Source organism: Anguilla rostrata, chromosome 2, assembly GCF_018555375.3.
Source record: "Anguilla rostrata isolate EN2019 chromosome 2, ASM1855537v3, whole genome shotgun sequence".
Classification (NCBI taxonomy): domain Eukaryota; kingdom Metazoa; phylum Chordata; class Actinopteri; order Anguilliformes; family Anguillidae; genus Anguilla; species Anguilla rostrata.
The window spans coordinates 68,490,229-68,502,353 of record NC_057934.1 but is presented as its reverse complement, the minus strand read 5'-3'; the positions used below and the strand labels follow the sequence as shown (position 1 = coordinate 68,502,353).

Sequence of the window (12,125 nt, the reverse complement as noted above, 5' to 3'; positions counted from 1 at the left end):
GGTTATTTACATCCTGGCCCCTCGGTCTCATGTCCCCTCGCACGCAAGACGCCGTCGAGTCCAGCGCTGAGCTGAGTAACTCCCTCCTTCTTTTCTGTCACTTTTTCAAAAGTCAGAAACTGGCTAAAATAAATTCTGAGTGACTGTTGAGGGAGAGATTGAATCTTGTTTTAATTTCGATGAAATTTTTTTTTTGGTATTTGGCAGTGTCTACATACATGTTACCTGTATGTGTCTGTGTTTTTTAAATTTATTTACCCGTGCCTGTGTATGTTACAAATGTGTTTTTCTAACTGTAGTTCTGCTGGAGAGCAATAATCCTTCATTCGACTCTCGGTGAAACAAAGCAGAACCAGCCACTTTCTTTGGGCCCATCATACAGGCCACACTTTTCTTTGGTGTACAATGAGCTGACTCAGGGGTTATAATTGCAAAGCTCACAATGTACGGCTTTACTGTCTGAAGACATTAATGGCATATAGAAATGATGCGCCTTTACACTTTTATATTTGCAGATGTGCTAAAATAAAAGACCCCATCGACACTTTCATAAATACGCCAACGCGGTATCCACACTCCCGACTTGGTGTTTGATTACACTGGAATAACGTTGGTGGTAAAACAGCCGGTGTGGTAATGCGGTAATTCCCTCCATTTCATTTCAGCTGTGCGGGGGATCAGCCTTTTACTGGGAATGCCTCTCGTGGCAACCGCACAAACAGAAGAGACCCTTGAGCAGGCCCTGCCAAGTGGCGTTTTACACCTTGCTCCAAACGACCGGCTGGACGCCGTCGGAATTCCCCGCGGTCCGGCGCCATGGCGACCTGGCTTCGGTCTTCGAAGCGGTTCTTGTTTTTTGAGCGACGCGGACGGAGGAAGCGAGCGGCTTCCACCTCGCCGAGCCGTGGAGATGGAGGAGGGAAGCAACGCTGCGAGGAGGCTCAGCTGCTGGCTTCACCACCACCCCCCCAACCCCTCACCCCCCCGCACCCCCCCCCCCACCGCACCCCCCGCTCTATGATGGGCGACCGGTGGGCACACCCCATTCTTTCAAGTGCCACTGTCAGCAGAAGCTGGAAAGCATGAATGGCCGAGGCTCACGGCGTTTTGTCAGTGGGTGTTTTTTTTCCCGGTACGTTCGGGAGCCATTCCTCACGCAGCCCAGCGCCACACCGAGTTTATCTGAGTGGAACGCCGGACTTCTAACATGATGTCACGACCCGTACGCTGAGCGTCTTACTGCCACTGGAAGCCCCTCCGCCGCCATTTTCATTTTCTGTTTGAACAAGTAATAATGCACACAGCGGATTATGCTTCTACTGGCACGGATCCTTTTCCAGGCAAAATGCTCTTCTGTTCCCTCGCCCCCGTCCGCCTCAGAGTGCCTATTTGACACTGCACAGATTTACATATTGCCCTGGGATGCAACAAACACCTGTCATATCTAATATTACATACATCAAAAAAATATATGATGATGTATTGTATTCCCTTTACTCACAGTCGCGAATGAATGCCAAGTTCACTTTTGTTTTCTCAGTGACTGACAATTGCGGTCAGCATGCAGTTTATTTTAAGGCACTGGATCAGGGTCTAGCCCCATTTAAACCATATCACTGGGGATGCTTTGAATTGAATAGGACTTAGTTGCTAAAAGAGTATTTGGAGAGCTGGCGAATGCCGAAGCGTGAAATGCAAACCTCATTTTAATTACTCTCCAGAACACAAAAGCAAAGAATGGCAGTATTTTTGAAATGCAAATGAATTAGAATCACAAACTGCTTAAATTGCTTTATGTTTTTTTTTCTATTTGTATTGAGATCATTGAAAAAAAAAAACACAAGGAGTACTCAAAATACATGTTGCTGTTGTCAGAGTGTGTGGTCCAGGCTGTAAGGTGGCCAGCTGTCAACTCATATACGAATCTTCCATTCAGTACCATGACACTTTCTGTGCTTTGGTCAGATCTCTCTACCTGTAACCGTCTCTGCTTTCAAAAATACATAAAGCTGCTTCTTGAAAAAAGTACACATTGATAACTTGGTTGAATCACCTTTGTAATCTGCCAATTCATGTACGAAGACATTGCCTGCTACGTTTTACGTTTTATTTTTAAACTACAGCATCATTGTTTTAGCCTGCAGTGATTTTCGGTTTCCTTCGCAAATGTACTTTTGGAATTTTAAAAATAACACATGCAAATTGTAATGCAATACCTTTTCCCACCAGTATTTCACAGTTTATTTACAGTTCTTTGGGTATTTTGTAAAATATGCCCATCTCTGGACCCAAAACGTTTAACATTTATGCTGGAGGGACATGTTTGGACATTTGCTCATGAATATACAGATATATCTAGTCTGTCCTGAGCTAAGGATATTACTAATGTTCACCTTTGTTATGACATGTCTAAAGCTCTTTCTGCCAATGAAACCCTGAGAGTTATCTGCTGCCTGGAAAAAAATTTGACCCCCAACAGTTACACAGCTTAAGAGAAAGGAAGGAAGCTCCCAATGCAACGATGCCTGTAGATCCTTTTGCACAGAGGTGGTCATCTTAAGAGTGTGACTGCACCCTGAAGACTATGCAGTTTTTAGTGATGACTGTCTGCTGCCTGTGTTGTTTCTATATTGCGTGTCAAGATGGATGACTCGTCTACAGCAAACCAAATCTACCTACGGGTACAAATAAAGTAACCCGAACCCTAACCCGAACCTGAACCTGAACCGGAACCCACCCATATTCTGCGTGGCATATTAACTGCTTTTTTTTTTTTTTAAAAGGTGAACTGTCGCTTTAGTCGTCTGCTCCGTTCACAGCTCGGCCATTTCAGAGGTGCGTCGGTTGGGCCGTAACCCACGGCGACGGCGACGGCGATGCGTCACTCACCCCCGGGCAGGCTGATGGGGCCGCAGCCCTTCTCCTTGGTGGCCTTCTCCACGATGAAGATGCTCTTCTTGCAGAGCCGCCACAGCCCGAAATGGGCCGCCTCGCAGGTGGTGTTGAGCTTCTCCACGCGCGGGCTGAGCACCGCCCAGTAATCCGTCACCACCGCCGTGAACATGCAGCTGATGCCCACCAGGATGACGAAGAAGGTGATCTTAACCTTTGTCCTCTTGTCCTCCAGCATGGTGGCCCCTCGTTCGTTCGATCGACCGCTTCGCCCGTTTGTATTTTCGATTCCGTTTCGCAACACAGGGATCCCCCCTCTCTTCTGGCGCCGGGCTTCCTGGACCTTTTCGAGTTTTCTGGGCTTCTCTCTCCTCAACAACGACCTCACGCTCCCCGCTGTTTCTTCAGCCCTTCTCGCTCTCCCAACAAATTTCTGCTTCTGGTTTGAAAAAGGAGGCCAGGGAACCGTGCCCTAGTTTTTTTTCTTTCTACGCACACACACACACGGACGCACACACGCACACACTCCCTCTCCCTCTCTTTCTCTCTCTCTCTCGCTGCGTTTGCATTGAGAGAGCAGGGGCTGTGGCTCAGACTTCAGCTGTTAAGGTACATCAGGAAAGTTGATGACCACACGGACTGCCTGGCCTGGGTGTGGGGTTCTGTTGCTATTAATGTGCTCCGTGAGTCAAGGCATGTCAGGCTGCGCGATTCTCAGGTTACATGTGTGTGGGTTGGGCGACTGTCAGTTTTAAAGATAATGCTCTGGAGAATTCAGCAAAAAAAAAAAAAAAAAAGTCATCGTTTTATTCCATGTATATATCATTTGTCAGTTCTTCATATTAAACTCTCAATCAGTTCAAAGTAGTGGAGAGTCTACGCCTGGCCTTTTCATGAGTTGGGGTACTTGTCGTTCCCCTCTTGAGTTCTGTTTCAACTATTACTGCCTTCAAACTGGCAAAATAAGGCCATTTCCCACTTCAGAAAATTGTTGGAGGTTATTTCTAAAATACGAACAAAGCCAGCCATACTTCATATCGACTCACCTTTATTTACACAAAACTTTTTTACGAAGACACTTTCACAGAGACACAAAGACACTTCACAGAGACACAAAGACACTTCACAGAGACACAAAGACACTTCACAGAAAAACAAGAAACAGGAATGTTGGGAAGACTGAGCCGAAGTCACCCCAAAAACCGGCAATTGATCTCTTGGATCAACTTTGAGTCGGTTGGCTCTCCCTTCCCTGCACGGCTGCTGCTCACACTCACAATGCCCATCTGTACTGACCCCACAGAGGCGGAACAAACTTAAAAATGGTCAGAATCTGCTGACCCAGCCCGAAGAACTGCATCTTGGTTCCCCTTCTGTCCCTGCCCAGTAGCACTCTCACCTTTTGTACTGATTTAGATCAGGGCTATTTTATGGTTTTGTGCTTCTCAGCGCTTGTCATGGATGTAGTCTGTATGTATTTACCGTTTGTGTTTTTTGGTTCTTGGTTAGCATAGTGGACCTGCGCTAGTGCTTTGGTTGTGTTGTATCGTTGATTGTTGGTCTTGCAATGTTGCTAGCCGGATCAATCACAATCATTCAGATCGTTCAGGTGAAAGCGTGTGTGTGTCTCCTACATCATAAGTCACTCTGGATAAGAGCATCTACTATATAAATGTAATTATTGTAAAAAGAAGAAGAAGAAGAAGAAACTCTTATGAGAAGAAACCTCCATAAGCAAGCAGGAAATGTTTCTAATGGTAGTTTTAACAATGTTTTAATCATCATTTCAGAAAAGAACTTTATTGCTCAGTTCTGTACCCCTCAGCTGAACTTTGCTTACACAACAGCAGGTCACTGGCTTTAAAAAATGTAATGGTAAACTATTTATAATGAACAATCTGTGTATAAACAGCAGCTGTCTTACCCCGGCCAAGCCAGCGACCGTCACTGCTCCCCGACGGTTTCTGTGTACAAGAATACATGCCTTCGTAAACAGCGTCCGTTCCGCCATTAGTGCTTGGCCCTCTGTCCAAAAATCAAAGACTGAATGAACGACATTCCCGGGAAAATACGAAATTGGATCCAAATTAATGAGGACCAACACAATCCCTCACGTTCCCAACCCCTCATTGATTCCCTGGGCCAGCCCTGCAACAGGGAACTCAGCTCTCAGTTCACCCGTTTGGTTTTTCAGTCTCTTGTCAGACTGTATAAGCAAGGGGCATACGTGGAGTTATTCAGTTAATGAAAGGAAGGACTTAAGGTTCTCAGTGGGAGTAAGAATACAGGCCATACATACTCGGGCCATGTGCTTCGAAACTACCGCTCGTATCATTTTGTAGATCTTCTTCTGGGCTGAAAGCACAGTCTGATCCCTTTTGGGATGGCGTTAGTGAAAGGGGAGCTGCAGAGGTTTTTGAATGATATCAGTGGGCGGGCGGCCCGCTTTCAAAAGCCGTTCAAAGCTGCCGTGTGCCACCTTCAGTTTGCCCCCCCCCCCCCGCCCCCCCGCCCCCACGATACCCTACATCCCCGTGCTTTTTATAAACTGCCAGCGGTGGCCCACTTTCAAAAGATTCTGACCCATTTTACTCCTGTAACGGTTTTCTCACTTTTTTATTTTTTTTATTTTTTATTTTTTTTAAACGTAGGGAGCTGGAGTTTTACCACAGTGAAAGCTGCGTTTCAGTAAGTGTCAGGTGGTTGGTTCACAGGTGCATGATGGTCGCAGCTTTCAGTGCAGAGGAAGACAGTACGGCTCTGATTCCCCTCAGAATCTGAAATCTGACTGACACACAGTACAGAACTTTGTGGCACTAATTTAGTATTTCTCTTAGAATTAGATTGATATATGTAATGTAAATAGTAAATACTCTTATTTAAATTATATTGAACTATTATCCAAAGCAGCTTTACAAGCGACGACCATTTAAAGTTACCAGACATTAGTGGTTGGTGTCATAGTTAAGGGACCTTGCACCAGGGTACAGGCAGTTCCTGCAATCGAACCTCGACTGCCAGACAATCAGTCTTACCTCCTGAGCTGCGTCGCCCTATGTCGATTAGTATTATACTATATATTAATATAGTATAATACTCTATATTAGTATTATATTAATATTAGAACTAGTTATTACAGGTATTTAGCAGACACTCTTATCCAGAGCGACGTACACAACTTTTTACACAGCATTTACACTGCATCCATTTATACAGCTGGATATGTGCTGAAGCAATGCAGGTTAAGTACCTTGCTCAAGGGTACAACGGCAGTGTCCTGCCCGGGAATCGAACCTATGACCTTTCGGTTAGAAGCCCAGTTCCTTACCCGCTGTGCGACACTGCCGCCCTAGTTTCTGTGGTAATGCTGTATTCGCTACAGTTTCCGTGTAGATTTGGAAAGACATTCAAAAATGAATAATAACTACATATTTTGACATTTAGGAAAAGATAGGCCAATAACTTCACATTACAATTTGCTATTTAGTCAATCGGCAGACACATTTACCCCGAAGCAAATTACAAAAGACCTGTGAAGTAAAGAGAGAGAAGGGTTAGTTTTTACATTTTTTTTTTATAAAGAATCATTTTGAGGTGTAGTCTGAAATAGAGTGCTTTTATTTGCAGGGAACAGCCACCTTGTACAATCTGCATTCTTGACTGTTTAGAGGGGGTGGTTTCATCATGGGGGGGGGGGGGGCAAGGGAATTCACAGAAGAGCAGGGAATGAGTGAGTGAGCGCTGGACCACAGAGGGGTCAGCCAGCTGACGAGAAGGTGTTGGTTAGGCAGATCTGGTTGGAGTGTATTACGATGCAGCCATTTTGTAGAGACAAGAAGGGACGGTACCATTTGAAGCTTTGCCACGCTGGCAGCCGCTGGAGCCAAATGAAGGGGTGTTCAGAAACGCTGTGGCACGTGCGAATCTAGACTGGCTGGAGACCAGGCTCACAGCAGCCGTCTGGACCAGTTTGCAGAGGCCCAACGGCACAAGCTGGCAAGACGGGCAGCATTACAACAGTAAGGGGCAAGGCATCATGAGGGCTTGTGCAAGGTTACATTACATTACAGGCATTTAGCAGACGCTCTCATCCAGAGCGACTTACACAGCATTAACGAGTACCTTGCTCAGGGGTACAACGGCAGTGTCCTACCCGTGAATCGAACCCGCAACCTTTAGGTTACAAGACTGGTTCCTTACCCATTATACTACACTGCCGCCCCATATAGGTTTGCTACGAACCCTCCTGATGTTGTGACAGGAGAAGCTGCACGATCGGGTGGTTCGCCACGAATGTGTCCCACATTGCGTTTATTACGTCCATTTTAGCAGACTTATGCAGAAAGACTTAGAATACAAATTCAAAGATTAAGAGCGTTGACCTCGTCTACCTGTACGCTACGAATGGTGCCAGACCTGATGGCGGCTGATGACGTTCCCAGGGCAACGAGTGCACGCACAGCGTCGCCGCAGCGCCCGCGCAAGTGGGTTACGTGAACCAAGAACCGAAATACAAAATACTGAAATCATTACGGTCTGCATCAGGGGTCCTCAACCTTATCCAGAAAGGGCCGGTGTACATGGCAGGCTTTTGTCTCGACCATGCAGTAACACACCCGATTCTGCTAATTGAGGTTCTCAGGAAAGACTCGATTAGTGGTTGATTAGCAGAAGCAGCTGTGCTACTGCTCGGTTGGAACAAAAAGCCTGCACCCACACCGGCCCTTTCTGGATAAGATTGAGGACCCCCCTGGTCTACATCAATGACAAGAAGAAAAAAAAAGAGACAAAAGACTGCCATTTACCATACTACCGATTTACACGGATGAACACAAAAGGAAGTGAGGGAGGGGTGTGGGCCGGGGACGGGAGGGCAGGCGAGAGGCGGTCTGACGAAGGTGGACCTTCGTTCTGCATCATTACATTACATTACATTACATTACAGGCATTTGGCAGACGCTCTTATCCAGAGCGACGTACAACAAAGTGTATAACCATAACCAGGAACAAGTATGTCAAAACCCCTAGAGAGAAGTACGGTCCAAGTGCAGGGAACAACCGAAATGTTCAACTTGGACCCTGAAGGTTAAACTGATTAACACTAACACAAACGAGAACGGCAACAACGCAGTCTATGGAAAAAATACAAGCAGTAGTTAAGACAGTTAATGCACCTAAGTCACCTACGAAACAGCTGCCTAGTTACAACCCTAAGCTTACAGTCATTTACAGGGGGGTAGGGAGGGATGGGGAGAGGTGCAGCCTGAAGAGGTGAGTCTTCAGTCGTCGTTTGAAAATCGAACTCCAATCGCAAAAACGTCTTCTGTGGCTCATCAGTCCGCTGTAAGAACCTCCATTTCACAGACAGGAGGAGGTGAACAGCTGTGACTCAGTGTGCATCCTTCCGAATCACTGCAGCAACGAAAAAGGGCGGCCCACCGCAAGAACAGTTCCCTGGGGGAAAAAAAACATATTTGGATAGGATAAAAGCTTACCTTTGTGTTCAAAGGCATTTAAAATACAAAGTCATTCATTTCTTTGAATGCGCTACACCAACACTTTTGATTCATTTGAGTGCATAACTTCGTATGTCTTCAGTAGGGTTCACGAGTATAAAATATATTCAATATATTCAAACTTGCATGCCTTCGTGAATAAAGCCGAAAACAACAGCTTGTCATATTTAATAACAAATACGAGACATTCAAAGAAACGATATCTTTTTCAAACTGTACAAATCGTATCTTACGTCTTATTTTTCTTTTATTTTTTAAAGCAGTAAATTGATTTTTTGTAAACATACAGATGCAACGGTGTTCAATAGGAATATAAGAATGATCTAAGTCCTTGAAGCTTGACTCCAGCTCAGGCCATAGAAGCCTAAGGTCATCTTTTAAAGCTTGTGTAAGCCTGAACTATTTCTCACGAAATGGGCCGGGTAATCTTACATTCATTTCTATACACACGAGTAGCGGTGTATAAAACTGTGAAAATATTAAATAAATTATTATTATTATTATTTTTTTTTTTTTTATATTTAAATATATGGGTACATTTTTGTGTCTGAAATGTAGGACTCAAACTGGAAAAACCAAGCCTAGTTTACTAAATTAATTTTCCCGTGCAACTAATTGTGTTGTTACCAAAATGATTAGCTTTGAGACTGCCCTATAAATACTGATTTGCTCTAAAGCGTCATTCTCTGCCCCCCCTCCACCAACCCCCCAATCCCCCCCACCCCCCCCCAGTTTCCTTCCGTAATAGAAAAAAAAATAGACGTGGCAAATGAATGCAATGAAGTGAAGACGCCGCGCACGCTGTGAGGAAGCTCAGCAAGAGAGAGAGTGCGACGTGCGAATCCGAAGTGTTAGTACAGGAGGCGAAGTTGCATAATTTCGCGTCGAGCAGACGAAACACCTCACCTGTGGAGAGGAGAGGAACCGAAAGGATGTGGCGTGACTTCCAGGAGAAAGTTTACGTCTACGCCAAATCCATCACGAGAGAAGAACAGATATAATGGTACAGAAACGGAGCCTGAAATGTTTAATGACTCTTTCGTTCACCAGCAGGGTGGATTCTAGATGGCACAACGGGGACGTTAATAAATCCGCGTGCGATTGTTATACGCGTCATCCTTCTCCTGTGGCTGCCTCCTGATCCAGTTTAAGACACACTCAGTGGGTTTACATGGTGTTTGAAGAAGTCGATTTGTTGTTTCAGTCCGGCTAAAACTGGATCATGTAAATCAAATCATGTAAACATTGTAGTCCAACTGAAATCGTACGAAGTCGATTTTTTCAGAGTCGGGCTGGCATACCTAGATAATGCGGTTGGGGGTCGATTTACTACAGCATATATACACTTCAATAGTCAAAGATGTCTAGGATGTCCAGGCACAGAGGCAAGAGGCCTGACCCCTCACTGTTCTGGCTCGGCCTGCTTTACATTTCGTTATATATGTAAGTGAGGAAGAAAAACAAGTTATTGAGAGTCAGATTAATTTGTTGTGCCGACGGTCAGGGGTGGGTCACATGCTTCCTGTCTCTGCTTTTGGAACATGCCTCCACTGAACAACAAGACAGCTTCGGTCAGTCAACCCCAAAGCTAACCTCACTGCCTGGAAAATATGCATTTTTTTCTGAGTATGATTAGTGCTCCAGTGTGTCCTGTGGGCGAATGTTCTGGGTGTGTAATGATGTGAAAGGATGTTTGAGAGGTGTGTTTGTGGATTCTGGGCCATATGGTCTTAGTGTCCCCCCCCCGGTTACCAAATGACTCTGACCTCTGATCAGGAGTCATCCCATGGGGGTCTCACTGACCTGGAAAACACGGCTGAACGGTGACAGCAGAAGATGGATAGAAGCTGGTGAAGGAGAGTGTCTTCTTTTGGAGGAAGAATACATTTCTCATTGCTCTTTTTTCGTGTGCCGTTGTTTGAGGGCAGAATGTGTAAAAAGGAAATGCTGTAAACGATCTGTCTCTGGAGCTGAGCGACGTAGGGGCTCTTGTCCCATCATGCCCTTCAGTGGACCGCGCTCGCTCAGTCACTGTGCTGCTCGGCCGTGAGCGGCAGAGAGTCCATTCAATATCACAGAGAGAGAGAGAGAGAGAGAGAGAAGGAAAAAGCAAGAGGGAGAGAGAGAGAGAGAGAGAGAGAGGGGAGAGAGAGAGAGGAGAAAGAGAGAGGAGAGAGAGAGAGAGAGAGAGAGGGAGAGAGAAGAGAGAAGAGAAGGAGACGGAGAGAGAGAGAGAGAAAGTGAGAGAGAGAAGGAGAAAGCGGGAGAAAAAGAAGGAAAAAGCGAGAAAAAGAGAGAGAGAGAGAGAGAGAGAGGTGTAACTGTTTCCCCATCAGTCTCTCTTGTGAATGGGCGTGGCTCCATCCACCGGGCTGTACGCAGTGGCCCTGCCACCTGTGATCCCTGGCTGCCTCATTTGCATAGACGATGAACCGCCATTGATCATGACTCTGATTGGTGCTCTGCCAGGTTAAACAAAGGCCCCTGACTCCGGTTGGCTGGCGCACGTCCCCCCCAGGAGGGTCGCAGGGCTCAAACGCAGCCGCCGGGCCGTGCGCGTTTCTCACGTGTGTGATTACCTCCTCCTCCTCCTCCTCCTCCTCCTCCTCCTCCTGGGCGATAGGGAGGTCCGCTCTGTTAACCCTCGGTGCGCTGATCCGGTGATCGCCTCCTCAATCAATCAAATCAATCAATACTTCTATTGTCCCCGGAGGGGAAATTTGCTCTGCGGGCAGGTATACAAAGGTTGAAACAACACAGACCACATTTTGCACGACAGCCATAAAAGCACAGACGCTTAACAGACGTGAGATTAAAAAAGGAGCAGGAAACACTTGACCATAAAGTGCATAATCTGGGCATAACCAATTATCGATATTTGTCAATACATAGCATTGTACAGCCGTGTTATTAGGTATCAGCCTCCTCCTCTCCTGTGATAGGACGGCCTCTCTGTTAACCCCCGGAGTGCCGATCCGGGCCGTCCCGGATGAAGTGTCCATTGACAGAGCGGAGGAGGCAAGCTGGAGCACATGCAGCGCTCTGCAAGAGCGCCTGGTGAGACCGCGCTCCCCTCTCCCTCTCTCTCCCGGCTCCTCTCTGTCTGAGTGCATGGCACTCCACCACGGGGCGGGGGTAAGGGGGGGTGTGGGGGGAGCCTGACTCGATACAGTCGGACCCCGCTGAACTCATGGCGGTAATGGGTGATTTATGCCCCCACCCCCCGACCCCCCGACCCACCCACCCCCCCCGAGTGTCATCTCTCCCCCAGACAGGTACATCATCCTCCATCTTCGGAGGAAGCCCCACCCGTCTGGCCGAGGACCCGAAATCAGACCAGCGCCCCTCAGAGGCGAGTCACGCCGCCGCGGTCTCTGTCCCTGAGCGTTTCCGTCTAAGTGCCAGCGCCGGTTCAGAGTGACCTGCTACACATCATTTCGCCACTTGATGAATGTCGCTTTCCTAGAGGGAGGGGGGGGAAAAAAACACACAACCGAGCTGTCTTTTAAAACCTGGCTTTTCTCCGCAAATACAAATATGTCTAATGCGATGTCACACACAAAAAAAATCTGTTCTAATCAAGTAATGCTTAAATGCCTTAAAATGTGTTCTGAACATGTAAAGATATGCCAGTCTTGAAAATAATAGAACAATTTTAAAGCACGATCATAACAACAAATTTTAAATATGTGGGAGATAACTGAAAACTTAGTGGTA

General features: G+C 46.5%; 1 protein-coding gene across 1 annotated transcript in view; it reads right to left on the bottom strand.

Annotated features, from left to right (window-relative positions):
* Positions 1-3,530, bottom strand: part of LOC135249034 (voltage-dependent calcium channel gamma-1 subunit-like) — a 22,271-nt gene extending 18,741 nt beyond the window's left edge. The window contains exon 1 of the mRNA XM_064324272.1: positions 2,890-3,530. Coding sequence (XP_064180342.1) covers positions 2,890-3,130 — 241 coding nt within the window. The 5' untranslated portion in view covers positions 3,131-3,530. The remainder of the gene's footprint in view (positions 1-2,889) is intronic.
* Between the last annotated feature and the right edge of the window lie 8,595 nt (positions 3,531-12,125).